Below are 16238 nucleotides of genomic sequence, written 5' to 3'. Positions count from 1 at the left end.
TTCACATACTATAGTATGGTATATTTGGTCTTTGTCCCAAGTTTCTGACTGAGCTCCTCAAACCCTTGGAATTTCTTGAGATAGGAGTGTCTTTTGTTATGCATAATGAGGCCCTCCAGATCACGCCCGAGTTTATGCTAATGAGGTGATGTAGGGTGGGGCCCCAGGACAGCCCCAGAGAAGCTGGTTACCAGAAAGACCAAGTGATTAGAGGATTGGAACTTTCAATTCCGTCCACTAGTCTCTGGGAAGGGAGGGGACAGGATTAAGCTCTATAAAAACTCTTAAATACAGTCATGTGCCCAAGAATAATGATTTGGTCAATGATAGACCAAGAACTGCATAAGATTATAATAGAGCTGAAAAGTCCCATCACCTACCGATAGGGCAGCCATCTCAACATCGCAGTACAACATATTCACATGATTGTATGATGCTGGTATGAATAAACTTGCTGTGCTGTCAGTCATATAAAAGTATAGCACCTACAATTATGCACAGTGCATAATAGTTAATAATAATAAACTGTTACTGGTTTATGTATTTGCTATACTGTACTTTTATTTTAGAGCGTACTCTTAACAAAAAAGTTTGCTGTGAAACAGTATACTGTGCTACACTGGCAGCAGCCACATCTCGTGTTTACTGTCTCTTGATTGCATCATTTTCTCTTGTGCTTGATTTAACCTCGTTGTTTTATAAATTTAGTGTAGCCTAAGTGTGCAGTGTTTATAAAGACTACAGTAGTGTCCAGTCATGTCCTGGGCCTTCACACTCACTCACCACTCACCGACGCACCCACAACAACATGCAGTCCTACAGGCTTCATTCATGCTAAGTCTCCTATACAGGTGTACCAGTAAAAAAAAAAAAAAAATTTATATTGCATTTTTACTATACCTTTTCTATGTTTAGATACACAAATACCACTGTTAGAACTGCCTACAGTTTCAGTGCTGTACACTGTATAGGTTTGGAGCCTGAGCAACAGGCTCTACCATCTAGATTTGTGTAAGTACACTCTATGATGTCTGTGCAATGACAAAATCACCTAACAATGCATTTCTCAGAATGTATCCGTGTTGTTACGAGACATATGACTGTAATGATGTAATTTAATGAGCTTTGGGGTTGGTGAACTCATAAGGTGCTGAGACGGTGGCACACCGAGAGGGCATGGATGCGTCATGCGCCTGAACACCATACCTTGCCCTAAGTATCTCTTACATTTGGCTGTTCCTGAGTAGTTTCTTTTGTAATAAACCAGTAACTAAAGCACTTTCCTGAGTTCTGTGATCTAGTCTATCAAATTACTGAAATCAGGAGGAGGTTGTGAGAACCCTCAATTTATAACCTGTCGGTCAAAAAGTATAGGTGACCTGGGCCCTGTGGTTGGCATCTGAAGTGAAGGGCAGTCTTGTGAAATTGAACACTTAAATCTACGGAGTCTGATTAGTGTAAAAACTGAATTGACTAACAGTTGGTGTCCACAGAGGATTGGTTATTGGTGTTAGAACACACTCCACATACAAAACCTCCTAATTTATTAAAATCTAATTAAGGAAAACTGACTCCATTCAATCTGTAGAAGTTACCTACTGACTGAAGAATAACATATTTTCTTTCTTTCTTTCTTTAGTTATTAATATGTAAAAGAGAAACTTTCCCCAAAGTTTTGATTAGGAGCTCCAATGTTTTGTTATCTGATTACATTCATTGATATTGACAGAACAGTGAGTTCAGGGTTATAAAAGGAATCTCTGTCAGTCACTGGAGTTTGTCCTTCTGTTCCAGGCATCTTTCAAGTGAAAGGTTTTTTTAGCTGGAAAAAAAAAATGACCAACTATTGCCTCAGCACCAGTAAAGATAATAAAAAAATTATTCCAATACACTAGTAGCAGCACAAATTAATATCTTATAAGTTATGAATACTTTCACATCTAGCTCGTACTGCTCGAAGTTCTACTGTGAGAGCATTCAAAAATAGTTTATTTCAAAATAAAGTTTACAGGAAAGGGTATCTTTTATTAAATTTTCACATAAAAAGGAAAAAGTTCACAGGGCACTACTTTTAAGTAATACCACAATTAACTGGGCATCATCCCTCTGTCGACAGGCAAGCAACGTATCATTTGAGTAACATTTTTTCCTGGTCTTTCACCTTCTGTATCCTCTTTTCTTGATTTCTGATCATTGAAGACATTGCTGAAAATGTCAATAAAACAAAGTTAGAATAGCAACATTTACACAGGCTTTAATTCTACTATGTACTTCTAAAAGGCCAGCTTGCTACTATAGAATATATACATTCTGAACAGAAGTTCTTAAAAATTGCAAAGTAGCAGATTTTTTAAAAGGCCGATGTTATGGAACAAAGCTAAGGAAAAATCTTTTCTCTTTCAGTTGTTTTACGTGAGCACGATAATTATTATTATAGAAATAATACATACTAATTGTAAATAATTTGAACACTTCAAAAGTGTACAGAAATAAAAGATAGTCTTTGTCTCCATTTCCCCCATCTGCCGAAACCCAACCCCAGAGGTTATCACTGTAAGCAGTTTGGTGAATATCATCACACGTGTACATGCACATGCGCATGCACACACACACGAGCTTTCTTCTTTACATAATGAAAATATGTGGTAAAAATTGTTCTCTAGTTTACTTTATTCACTTGACAAAATGTCAACATGTTTCCAGTTAAGCTAATGTTTTGTTATGACTGTAAAGTATTTCATTCTACAGATGTATCGTCATGTTAGTAAATAAATTTTTAAAAGATGCTTTCCTATTTTCATTTATAAACAATGCTATAGGAAATACTTTTGTACACAGACTTTTGTACATTTATACAACTAATTATTTTATAAGAAGCTGTTCTTAGAAAAATATTTATTATCCTTCATCTAGCAATTTCTATTCTCTAGAAATGGAAAGATGGAATAACATATATACTCCAAAATTAATTTCTCTCTTACAAAGGCTCCTGGGTTCATGAATTTATTTCAGAAAAGCATAAAACATGACAGTCTGTCCAAGCTCTTGAGAACATATCCATATCTCCCATATCCATGAGAGCAAGCACCCACTTAGAATTCATGCCCCAAAGTTGCCTATCATCTGCGAAGTACAATAGTTTCTCATTTAAATGGCATTAGTATATTTACAGTAGTTTATCTTTTTATTTAATGATTCCTTGGGTGGCAGAGTCTCTTATAGGCCATGTTGATTAAAATCCTGTGTAAGGCTGAATCCCATTATTTAGTTTGCTGGCTATCGACAGCGGTCGATTAAGTGCTTGTTCACAGTGCAGCAGGGCAAAAGCAACCTGCCTAAGGCCACACAATTTATTAATCCAGGGCTTAGTCATGGTTAAGACCCTTGCATTTTGGCTAAGGTTTCTGAATTGCTTATTAAATATGCTTTGCAGTGGGAGGCTTAATCTGAAGGGGAGGTGAATATTCTTTTGAGCGAGGAAGATTTCGTCAAAATGCAAACTGTACCTTGGTTCTTCATCTGTAAATCTTCTACCAGAGTTTGCAAGCTTTCCAGTCTGTTCTGAAGCTTTCTGCATGTTTTTCCTGTTGTTTCTATTGGCTGAGACTGTGAAGCTATTAGAAAATTGCTTAGATGTGATATTAAAAGTCTATTTAATATACTTTTTAGAAATTTTCCAATTACAGGTTAAACAACCTTTCCTTTAAAATAATGGAAACAAAATACTATTTTAAAATAAAGAGTCTTATCTGAATATTGCCATCCTAGCTTATTTGATTTTGTTTCAAACTGATCTGATGTACTATTATTTTACTACATAGCATTAAATAAGATGAGTGAGACGGATACTTTAAGCTCAATGGTACATTCTGCATTATAAATGACAGCTTTTCATACCAAACCTGAGTAGTTCCATGAACTCAGGGTATGGAAAAGAGAGATTTAATACTGACACTGGCAACACTCTTGAATGTGTGTGAGGGCGTGTGCCCGTTTTAGCTGCTATCATCTGAATGAAGATGGTATACGATGGGAGAGGGCAGTCTGGATGCTGACGTGGCTGCAGTGAGCCTAAAATAAATGTGGCAGTAGCAACGGAAGAGGAGCTAGAAGCAAGCAAGCTATTCTCTAGTAAGTATCCTAAGGTTTGTCAATCTCTAAAAAAATACTTAACTGGCAATCTCAAGATTTTCATTTTGATCTTAGTCCCTGATGCAACAACTTGCCTGGTTTACCCCCTATCAAAAGGAATGTTGTCCTAGAGCACTGGGGCTGTTTGAGTCATTGTCACGTAGGAAAAACATTTCAAGTTCAATTCAACATGTATATATTTAACATCCACTTCTTTATCAGACATTAATTCTATATCAAACCATGTTTCTCATGTCTTAGCAAAAATAAATAAATAAATAAATAAACTTAAAATTTTAAAATGAGAACATTTTGATAAATTTGTATGCTAGATACTCGCATTTACAAAGGCAGAGACTTTGAAGAGAGCCATGATTTTAGAGAACGTAAATAAAAGTCACTCACAGCATTTAAAAGAAGACCAAAAATCTTATAATAAATAGAGAATAAAATTTCATTATTCATGACAGAGAGATAATATTTACATATATCTATGTACATTTACTAAGGTGTGTGTGTGTACATAATAGCTATTCTATTTAATTCAGATCCCCTGAAGTCACATAACATTAGTTAGAACTTGCGTATAAGAACACCATGTAAAATCTTATTTTGAATTTTTAATTCACCAGAGTAGGAAATCAATTAATCTCATTAGTGATATCAGAGCATTCTTACCTTTAACAGAATCAGATGAATGAACGGGTTTGGTGGATCTATACTGTGATGTGGAACCTACTGAATCTTCAGCCGAACTAGTTAGGAGTGAGTGAACTGGAGACTTCTTAGGAGAAGAATGGAATGAACGAGAAGCTGAATTTTTCATAGATGGACTTACTAAAATTTTGTAAGAATAAAAGTAATAGGATAGAATTAATTAAAAATAGTACACTACACCTCTCAAAAAGTCAAACTTGCATGAGAAAATGTTTCCAGTGATTGTGGGGGAGGGGAAGGAATGTTCTGGTAAATACCTAAGGCTTTGAGTTGCAACTAAAAGGGAGTCTGCACTAAAATGGGCTATGTCTTAGAAACAAAGATGAACAGGAAGAAGACCTGTCCTTGGGGACCTGAAGTCCAGCTTAATTCCTGATTGCATTAAATTGATCTGAGACTGCTGGTGTCCCTAGTGGTCTACCACAGTGAGCATGAATGCTCCCCTGAGGAAGGTAATCTCATGCTAAGCCTCAAACCATCTGTACACTTTTTCATATGTCTGTCATACAACAAAAATCACCAGACATATGAGAAAACAAAATGATGTGGTGGAAAACCAACAGAAAAAATACAGATATTAGATATGGATCCACAAGTTCTGGATCATGCAGGTATAGACTACCACAGATTCAAGCAGTATCACTCCGAACCCCAAACAGGTTCTTCTCATATAAAGAAAATCATAATTGGACATATCGATAAAAACTGCTGCAAAACAAACAAGCCAAACCAAAGACAGAAACAATCTTAAAGTTGGCAGAAGGGCAAAACAAGGCAGATTGCATTTATATGAGCAAAGATTAAATTTAGAGCTGTCTTCTTAGTAGAAACAATGGACGCCAGAAAACAATGGAATATTTTCAAAGTGAAGGAAAAATGTCAACCCTAGAATTCTATATTCATTAAAAAATATTCTTCAAAAATGAGCATAAAATAAAGGCAGGTACAGAAAAACAGAAACTGAGAGAACATGTCACCAGCAGACTTACATTAAACATTAAAGACATAAGTAAAATGATATAGATAGAAAGTAAAGTGTAAATATGTGGGTATATCCACATTAATATTAACCGTATGAAACCATGCAAACAATCCATTGTAGTATTTACATTCATAATTAAATATGTGACAACAATTGTATTTAAATTGGAAGGACAGAGAATGGAGTCGACATGTTCTAAGGTACTCACAATGTATGAAGAAAGGTAAAAGCACTCATCTATATTAATCTAATAAGACAAGGATATATCCTGTATTCTCTTGCATAATCATTAAAACAAGAAAAACACAGAAGTAAACCGGAAAGAACTGCTTAATTTCAAATAGGTGCTCTTTTCTTCAAATATTAGTTCTTAAAAGATCCTCACAAGTTAAAAATTACTTAAAAAAAAATTAAGTTTGTATTTATTTTAAGGATATTATGTTTAGATTTTAAATATTCATATATATTGACATTCTTTTATAAAAGAAGATTTGGAAACTTATCTTTCTCCTATCTATTTCACCTCACATCTCAATTTTCCCTATTTATATTATTACTGGCCAGATTTATTGCTAAACTTTTGTTTAACCATCTGTTTATGGTTTTGTTTTCCCCCCCATTTATTCTGTTCTTTTTCATAGAAAGCCCAATTGTGTGTTGGTTGTTTCGCTCTTGCCTCCCAAATCTAACATATTCTCTATAATTATTTTTCATCTTTCTTAGTTTTAAAAATTCTTTTTGGGCAAATTTCTCCAGAGGGTCCGTCATTCACTGACTATGACTTAAATCATGCCTAACCTAATTTTATTTTTATAAATCTTTCCTTTGTAACATTTTAATTTTTCTCTTCCATTTTTAGTCTTTCAGGTTATGCTAATTTGCTTTTCAACAGATTCTGTTATCTTTCAATCTCATCCTTAACCTCATTGTTTTTATAGAGAGCATACTGTCTGTAAGTCTTTGGAAATTGTATGAAGAACCATCCGCTTCAATTCTTTTTCTTTTCCTCTCACCCATTCTGCATATATTTATTGAGCACCTGCTCTATATCAGGAAGGCTGTAAGTACCTGGGATATATCAGAGAACCAAACACTTAAAGACATCTGCCTTTTTGCATTCTGTCTATTAGGAGCTGATACACAATGAAAAATACAAATTAATAAGTTACATAGTATATTAAAAGGTAAATATAATTAGGGGAAAATAAAAGGAAAATGGTAAGGGAAACTGGGAGTGCGGAAGAGTTACTGTTTTTAAGTAACGGTGTGAGAGTAAGTCTCACCAGGAAAGTGACACCTAAGCACAGGCTTTAAATGAGGTGAAGGGATTAGCAATGTGGAGGGAACAGTGGGTGTAATGCCCTGATATGGCGCTGCCTGGAATGTTCAAGGAACAATCTAAGGGTGGTTGACGCTAAGTGAAGAAAGGTGGCCCAGTTAGGAAACAAGACCAGAGGGTCAATGGGGACTTATAGGCTGCTGCAACTATGTTAGCTTTCACTCTCATGGAAATCAGGAATCCCTGAAGGGTGTTAAGGAGGCCTCGTTTCTGTGTTTTCATTGAAAACTCACCTGTAGATGGGAATGTGAAGCAACTAGACGGATCTTCTAAGTCTCCTGTGTGTAACGTGGCTGGCTCTCTGGAAGCACAAGAACGGCCATGCAAACATTCCATTTCACAAACATGGCACTAACTTTTATGGACAGAAGTAAGCTAATGCAAGCCAAAGAGATGGCTTAAAATACAAATTCAAGATGGCGGTCCTAACTCTAAACTACAGAAGTCCTAAAATACCTATGAGGAAGATTCAAAACTGCATTATCTTTATGCATTCAGTGCCCATGAACATTTTGCATAATGAAAATGTAAGAATGTAAAATCTTTGTTAGAAAATTCATTTTTGTGTAATAATAGGTATAAAACCCAAATATTTCTCTCATGGATTCTAAGAGATGCAATCTTAATTACTTAATTAAAATTGAAAAAAAAGCAAGACAAAAAATAAAAGAAACCTCTCTCAGCAATAGTAGTATCACTTTATAAAACTATCAGACTTATTTAAATCGATAAGTTAAAATAAACCATATAGCTCAGTGGGTTGGATACCGATATGGGACAATTATGTCAGTAGTTTTCAAGGTGGTTCCCTTGGAGGGGGACTGTGAGGTCAACACAATTTTTATAACGATACTAAAATATTATTTGCTTTTTAATTCTCAGTCTCTCACAAGTATATAGTGGAGTCTTCCAGAGGTTCCATCATATATGATATCACAACAGATTAAATGCAGAAGCAGATATGAGAATCTATTTTATTAAGCCATGCATTAAATTGCAAAACAAGCCCTTTTCAATAATTTTTTGTTTGAAAATTACAGCTATTTTTCAAAATAAAATGTGCTATTGTGGTAATATGTAATGCACTTTATTTTTAAATGAGTAAATATCAAAACGTTTTAAATTTTAAAAATGCCTAAAATTAAATTTTATTTTCCAATACTTAAAATAGCAATAGAAATGACGCCTATAAACAAGCTCTTTGGAATCCTCGATGATATTTGTGAATGCAAAGCGTTCCAAACCAAAAAGTTTGAGAATAGCTATATTAAAAGAAAAGCCCTGGGAAAAATGGTTGTGGCTATTTTGTGGATAGTCTTAATTAACTGGGTGAAAAGTTTGTTCTTGCTACAGTAAACAATGGGGAACCTTTGAAGGTTTTGGGGCTGGGAGCAGATATAGTCTGAGGTGTGCTTTAGGCAGATCAATTTGAAATTGATGCATAGAAGTGACTAGGACATGCGAGAGATCAGAGATTTAAAAATCTCCACACAAAACACTGTAGAGGCCACCACAATAGTGCATAAGAAAGGTAAAAGGCCTAAAGCAGTGTGGTAGGCTGAATAATGGCTCCCAAATATATCGATATCTGAATGCCAAGAACATTACCTTATATGGCAAGAGAGGCTTTGCAGATGGATCACGAGATGGGGAGACTATCCTGGCTGATCTGAATGGTCCCCAAATACCATCACGAGTGTCTCTCTAAGATGGAAGTGGAGGAGATTTCACATAGAAGAGATGATATGACAATCTCAGCAGAGAGAGATTTGAGGATGCTATGCTGTGAGCTGTGAAGATGGACTAAGGAGCCACAAGTCAAAATGCAAGGAAGGAAGCTCTAGAAACTAGAAAACGGAAATGGATTAACTCTATGAGCTTCTGGAGGGAGTGTGGCACTGACAACATCCTGACTTCAGCTTAATGAAACTGATTTAGAATGTCAGGACTCCAGAACTGTTGAGAGAGATAAATTTGTGTTGTTTTAAACCACTAATTTTGTTACAGCCACCACAGGAAATTTTATTGGTAGTTTGAGGGGATGTGCAAAGAAAATGGATTTGAGAACTGTTTTGAGAGTCAGAATTAATAAGATTTGGTGACTAGAGAAATGAGACAAGAAATAAAGAAGAATCCAAGATAATGGTAGGCGTTAAGCATAGGTGCCCTGGGAAGCAGTGGTGCCATTCTGTGAAACAGAAGAGTGAGATGCAGGGGAATGGTTTTGTGGGACGATCATCTTTCTTTAGTTGGCCATTGTTTCATCTCTTGAAACATCCATATGGAAATGGGTAAAAGGGAGCTAGATATTATGAAGCCTTCAATTAGAAATCTTCCCTAGGGAATAAGGTTGTTCATGAAATTATGATAACATAACAGAGTAAGAAAGGTCAATTCTCCACAAAACTTCTGAGAGATGTGGCTCTCAGAGATGTGGAATAATTCAAGCAGTGATCTACCTACCAGAGTTACTCATTTCTTTTTTATTCTGTTCTGGGAATACGGACTATATTGATTTAGTTTATATGGCTGCAGAAGTTTCTAGATTAAGAAATATTACTATTACTATTACTATAAGATGTTGACTAAAGAAAAGTTTTTGCAATTACAGTGAAATGTTCAGGTAAAACAGAATTATAATATTCTCATTTGAGTGTGTTTAAAAAATGGCCAATTTGCCATAGCATAGAGCATTCAAATGCATTTTTAACTTTCTAGTATGTGTCATACTTTTCAGAGTTTCTATTAAATACTTAAAAATCTCTTTTTCCTATCTGAACACAAGAAGGGGCCACGTCCCATCTTTCCTTACCATCCTCTCTTCTTCACAAACACATCACTGGTAAAGGAACCAAATTTTTCTAACATTGAAAAATGATAGCAAAGCTTTAATTCTCTCAGGGCAGCAAGGAGCCCCTCTGTGTCCCATGCCTAGGATTGGGCTCTTTCCTCATAGTTCTGTCTACTACCTGAAGGCAGAACTCAGGAGGTGGTCACAGCCTGAGCTCAGAAGCCAACCCGACCTGAGCTCAAATCTGACCCATTAGTTACAAGATGTATGACCCTGCAAGTTGCTTAAGCAATCTTGAGTCTTCATTTCTAACCTATACGGGGGGATAATAATGTATATTATGATACATTAATCTATGTCACAGATTAGATTAGATAAATAAGTCCAAAACGACCAGAAAATAGAAAAATAAAAATATGTAGTAGGTAGCTGCAGATATTAGTATGGTATTATTATACATTATTATGTTATATATAATAATATATATTATGTTATAGTATATAATTATATTATAGATTATATTGTAGATTATAACATAATTATGTATATAATATATATAATAATGTAATACTATTATATATTAGGTACAATGTAGTGTTACATATCCAGATGAGAAAAAAAATCAAAACTCATTTCTTTTAGGTTAAGAGATAGATTTAGAAAAAATCAAGTACACTGTATATTGAGCAAGTAGCAGGGACAGTAAGAAAATATTTATAATATGTCTTAATTCATTCACTAGCCAAAAATTTACTGAATGGCTACTATGTGGCAGGCACTATGCATGGTGCTGAAGATACAGCAATGAATAAATCTCTGCCTAACTAGAATTTAGAGGAAAATTCATTTTCATATCCTTATGATATAAAAAGGATTGTGATATCTCTATTTTTTTATAGGTAGTGAAAATAGAAAAGAAAAAGTAAGCTTCTTTTTCCAGGTAATCAGTCAGTAAACAGTTCCTGCAATTGTAAGCAACTCGAGGACAGGGCCCATGTCTGCCTTGTTCACTGTTATATTATTCTAAGGGCCTAGCACAGAGTGTGGCACATTATAGACAGTTAATGATCTTCTGAATTAATGAATGAACAGTAGTAAAAGGGATATTTTGAAAATCAGGGGCCAGTAAGATCATTTCTTACCTGCTGAGAGTGTCACTTGATTTGCTCCCTTCCGTGGAGTCCCTTAATGAGTTATTGCTTCTGTTGGTAGAAGGATGGGGGAAATTAAAGACTAAATGACGTTATTTTAACTTAATGATAAAACAAAATTGTTTCAGCACTATTTTTAGATGAACACAGATTCAAAAGAGTTAGACCAGGGGCGCTGGCTCTTTGAGGTAGAGGAAATAGTATAGAGAAAAGCTTGAAGACAAAAAGAAATGAACTCCTTTTGGGAATCAGGAGAAGTCTATTTTGATTAGAGCATAACACAGGAGTAAAGCAGGCTGGTGGCAAGTTAGGGAGATTCTTCAACATCTACCTGAAGGACCATGTACTTAATGCAGCATACAGTGAGGAGCTATTGAAGATTTCTAAGCAACGGCCTCTGCATCTTAAGTGAATAACAAGTTACTATTAGCCTTTTTTCCTTTGTGGCTAAAGTCAGTTCTCAAAAGTTGTCTTCGTTTAGGGGTTATGAATTTCATTTCTTTATGCTCTTTTTATAATTTCATTTTAAAGTTCAGTGATTCAATTATTGATAAAAAGAGATTGTTTTCAATGAGTTTTTTAAAATCCTTTATTGAGGTTAGGGACCCCGACAAAAAATTCTTAGAACAACTAATTAGATTTAGAATCTCAGATTCTTCTTACTTTTGGTAAATCTCTAATCTCAGGCCTGATTCAATAATGCAATCTCTTACTCCATCATCCTTGTATAAATATAACTCTCAGATAATGATCAAAGAACAATTTCTAGATTCCATGTATTTTGAGAATAACCAATTGCTCATGTGTATTTAACTCTTCCTTAAGGCACGACAGTAGATTTTATGCCTCCAAGTAAATTTTGCAAAGGGCTGCTCCTGGAGTTCATCAACTCAGAAATGTTTCTTGTTCCATGGACACTTAAAAGCTTTAGACTGAGCTTAACCTTTGATGACAAGGTAATTTGTAGCAGGGGTCTCCAACCCCTAGGCCACTAACTGGTAGCAGTCCGTGGCATGTTAGGAACGTGGCCACGCAGCAGGAGGTGAGTGACAGGGGAGCAAGTAAAGTTCCATCTGCATTGGCAGCCGCTCCCCAGCACTAGCATCCCTGCCTCAGCTCCACCTCAGATCAATCAGGCATTAGATTCTTATAGGAGCACCAGTCCTTGGTGCCAAAAAGTTTGGAGACCATTGATTTGTATAATTATAGCAAACGAACATAAACTCTATAAAGGCAGGGACAAAAAACATTCATATTCAATGTAGTCTGCTATAGTTCAAGGCCATAATTGCTGAAGTGATAAAAATCTGATCAGGGAAGTTGTGGCAATCTTGCAGAATGATTAGTGCTGGTAGTGTCAGATACTCTGCAAAGTTATTTAAATCTCAATCTCCCAGAGTGTAACATATAGATAACTCAATGGAAACCCAGTGCTGAGAGCAGCTCTCCCATTCTGAAGTATACTCGGTCTTACACAGCCACATATGAGACTCCCAGAGATGGTGTTCTCCCATCTTCCTCAGTTTTGCCTAGAGGCACAGCTGGCTCCTCATTGATCACACTTCTCAACTCCTGGAGAAGCTGTTTCAGGTCTCTTGTTGGATCTTCCTTCAATGTGTTAGCTTTCATAGAGTGCTGAATTAAAATAATTTACAAAACAAAGACATTTTGTTTTTTTTTTTTCAGACTTATATGCTTTTTTCTATTATAAAAATTCAACTGGTAAATAAAACTTATGGAGAAAGAGAAAAACAAAAATTACTACTGTGTAATCTTACTACACAGGGAAAATCAGTAATAACCAATCAACATTCAACATAGTGCCATATCTAATTTCAAAATGTATGTATATACTTATTTGTACATATAGCCGCACATATTTATAAATTAAAATATGGGAGAACTTCCAGTTAAGGTGGCACAGTAGCTAAATGCTGTGCTAGCCTCCTCCTATGACCACATCAAAATTACTACCAAACTACAGAACAACCATCATTGAGAAACACCTGAAGTCTAGCTGAACAAAAGTTCTATGACTAGGGATATACAGAAGAAGGCATGTAAAGACTGGTAGGGGAGATGAAGACATGGAATGGGCTAGTATGACACCCACGTGTGACAGTTAAAAATCAGGAGAGATATCTTGGCCATGGAGGTGCCCCTGAGGAGTGAGAAATCCCAGGTCCACACCAGGATCCCCAGCTCAGGGTTCCAGTGCCAGGAAAAGAAGTCCTCATAACTTCTGGCTGTGAAAACCAGCAAAGTCTGTGGCTGAGTGAGACTGAGGGCTACCGAAGTCCCAGGTGTTCCTCTTAACAGCCCATACACAGATTTACTCACCGATGGACTTTGAGCTCCAGCACTGGGGCAGCAGCTTGAAAGTTACCAGGGACTTATGAGAGTGGAGCTAAATTGTCTGGTTTCTGGGCAAAGGCTGGAGGGGAAGCTTTCCTCCATAGAAGTACTGGCAGAAACTATTATTCTTTTGTTGAGTGCTCCCCCAACCCAGCCTGCAGAAACAGGTGGGTGCCATATCTGAGTCTCCATCAACACTGTTTGGCTAACATCGTTTGCCCTGCTGTGGTCATTCCCTGATACCCTGCCTCACCCAACTTGTGGGCCCACCCAAGCCACTTCCAGGGCTTTTCCATATAAATGGCCTGTCTTGGCTAATACTGAGGATTTTCCTAAAACCTCTCAAAGAGAAACAAACCCCAAACAAGCAGCATCTGGTCTCCGTGTGCCCCATACCTCTTGCTCTGCAGCCCTAAGCTTGGCGCTAGCGGCAGCCAGCCTCAGTTTGCAGCTTAGCCGCCTCTTGGTACCTAAAGCCCTGCAGATCATTGTGTAGCTTATACCAAGAGGTCCTGGCACAGCACAGGCAGTGGATGACCTTGGCTTGCACCAGAGTACCCCCACCAAGAGGCTCCAGAACCAACACACCTGGTGGCCAGCTTCAAACCACACCAGAGCACCACTCAACCACCTACAAAATCAACGCACCCAAAGAACAGACTTGGTAGGCACCAGAACGCTGCTAAAGTCAATTCTGCTAGGTTTGTTAGGATGATCAATTTGTAAGTTATATAAATGTCTAATTACTTTGTACACCTGAAACTACTATTTGTCAACTGTAATTGAAAAATAAAAAATTATTTTAAAAAATTAGAGTATGCATGCACACAGAATCAAACTATACACATCTATCTTTAAATTTTTTTTTTAACAACGTAGTATGAACATCATACCATGTGATTAAATATTTACGACTACATCCAAGAAAAATAATTTCAATACTTTGTTTAGGGCTAAACTAATTTTATAAAGCTACAGAGCTTTAGAAGTAAAGAACTCTTTGAAGATGCATTAATCCATTCCCTACATTTTACTAATGAGAAAAGAGACATCCAGTATTTTTAAACTGTATTAGCAGGTATTTGAGAATAGTATAAAAGATTTTCAGATATATAGTATTCCTCAATGAATATACATATAATTAATGAAAAGTATAAATGTTCCTAACGGGGTCCTCAAGAGGGGAAATCAAATGATAGTCAGAAATTGCTCTGGTGAGCAAGTGGACTTGGAGAATATTCATGGCTAGAGAGTCTTCCGGCATCATTAAGCTATTTTGCCACAGAGGTCTAGCCCAATGTAGAGTTATATTTGCTACACAGATTGACTGCTAAGGAATAAACACTGCAAAATTTTTGTTCTTTGGCCTTTACTTTCCTAGGATCCATGCTACTGGTATAACCTCATTCTTTTCCTCTTCCTATTCCCCAGTGACAAACCACATATAACATTCAGCTGTAGATGTCAAGAGTTCTGACTAACTGGATGCGTGGTAAATATAGTCGTCCCAGTTTATCGATGGTCATTTTTCTTGAAAATTGTTATGAATTCAGAGTTTCATAAATTAGACTTCATTAAATTACTAAATTTGACTCCATTAATTTAAAATATATAAAGATGTGAACAATTTTTAAGATAAATTTATTTTTTAGAGCAGTTTCAGGTTCATGGATACATTGAGTGAAATGTACAGAGATTTCTTAACTATACCCTGATCCTTCACATGCTGAACCAGTTTCTTAATCATGAATAAAAGTAAGTGTAAGTGAGCCATGTGAGGAAATATTAAAATAGGATTCAGATTGGTGGTTGTCAGAGGGAGGGGCAGAAGGTAGGAGAAATGGGTGAAAGGGGTCAAAAGGTATAAACATCCAGTTATAACATAAATAAGTATTGAGGATGTAATGTATAGTATGATGATTACAGTTAACACTGTATTGTATATTTGAAAGTTGCTAAGAGAGGAGAGATCTTAAATGTTTTCATCACAAGAAAAAAATATTTTTGTAACTAAGATGATGAATATTAACTAGATATTGTAGTAATCATTTTGCAATGTATACTAATATCGAATCATTATGTTGTACACCTGAAGCTGATATGTTGTCAATTATACCTCAATTAAAAAATTAAAAATGTAATACCATTCACATTAGTACCAAAAATATAAAATACTTAGGTATAAATCTAATAAAATATGTATAAGATATACATGAGTAACACTACAGAATTCTGATTTAAGAAATTAAAGATCTAAATTAATGGAAAGATATTCCATATCCATGGATAAGAAGACTCAATATTGTTAAGTAGTCAGTTCTTCTCAACCTGATACATGAATTCAATGCAATCCTAATCAAAATTCAAGTAATTTTTAATTTTATGGATATTAACAAATTAATTCTAAAGTTTATATGGAAAGGCAAAAAACCTGAATGGCTAACGAAATATTAAAAGAGATGAAGTTGGAGAACTGACACTACCCAAGTTCAAGGCTTACCACAATAAGACAATGTGGTCCTGGTAAAAGAATAGACAAATACATCAATGGAACAGAACAAAATAAGGAGCCCAGAAACAGTCCCCTACAAATACAGTTGGCTGATCTTTGGCAAAGGAGCAAAAGCATTTCAATGGAGAAAAGGACAGTATTTTCAACAAATGGTAGTGAAACAAGTGGACATCCACCACATGCAAAAAAAATGAACCCAGACATAGACCTTCCTTACATCTTTCATAAAAATTAACTCAAAATGGAACATGGATCTAAAT

General features: G+C 35.8%; 1 protein-coding gene across 7 annotated transcripts in view; it reads right to left on the bottom strand.

The window, feature by feature from the left end:
- Window positions 1-1973: 1973 nt before the first annotated feature.
- The window catches only part of CCDC158 (coiled-coil domain containing 158), a 67390-nt gene continuing 53125 nt past the window's right edge, over window positions 1974-16238 (bottom strand). For 4 of the 7 annotated variants that reach the window (XM_016156050.2, XM_036227827.1, XM_036227828.1 and 1 more), the window contains 6 exons: window positions 12586-12746; window positions 11103-11162; window positions 7403-7470; window positions 4810-4968; window positions 3507-3606; window positions 1974-2205 (listed from right to left, as the gene is read on the bottom strand). In XM_016156050.2, coding sequence (XP_016011536.1) covers window positions 2088-2205; window positions 3507-3606; window positions 4810-4968; window positions 7403-7470; window positions 11103-11162; window positions 12586-12746 — 666 coding nt within the window. In that variant the 3' untranslated portion in view covers window positions 1974-2087. Of the gene's footprint in view, window positions 2206-3506; window positions 3615-4809; window positions 4969-7402; window positions 7471-8777; window positions 8874-11102; window positions 11163-12585; window positions 12747-16238 lie in introns of those variants that run through there. The other 3 variants (XM_036227829.1, XM_036227830.1, XR_004953098.1) reach the window with 2 other exon arrangements.

The sequence above is a fragment of the Rousettus aegyptiacus genome, unplaced genomic scaffold (genome assembly GCF_014176215.1).
Source record: "Rousettus aegyptiacus isolate mRouAeg1 unplaced genomic scaffold, mRouAeg1.p scaffold_m13_p_10, whole genome shotgun sequence".
Taxonomy (NCBI): Eukaryota; Metazoa; Chordata; class Mammalia; order Chiroptera; family Pteropodidae; genus Rousettus; species Rousettus aegyptiacus.
The sequence above is the reverse complement of the archived record's forward strand: the minus strand, read 5'-3'. Positions and strand labels throughout refer to the sequence as shown.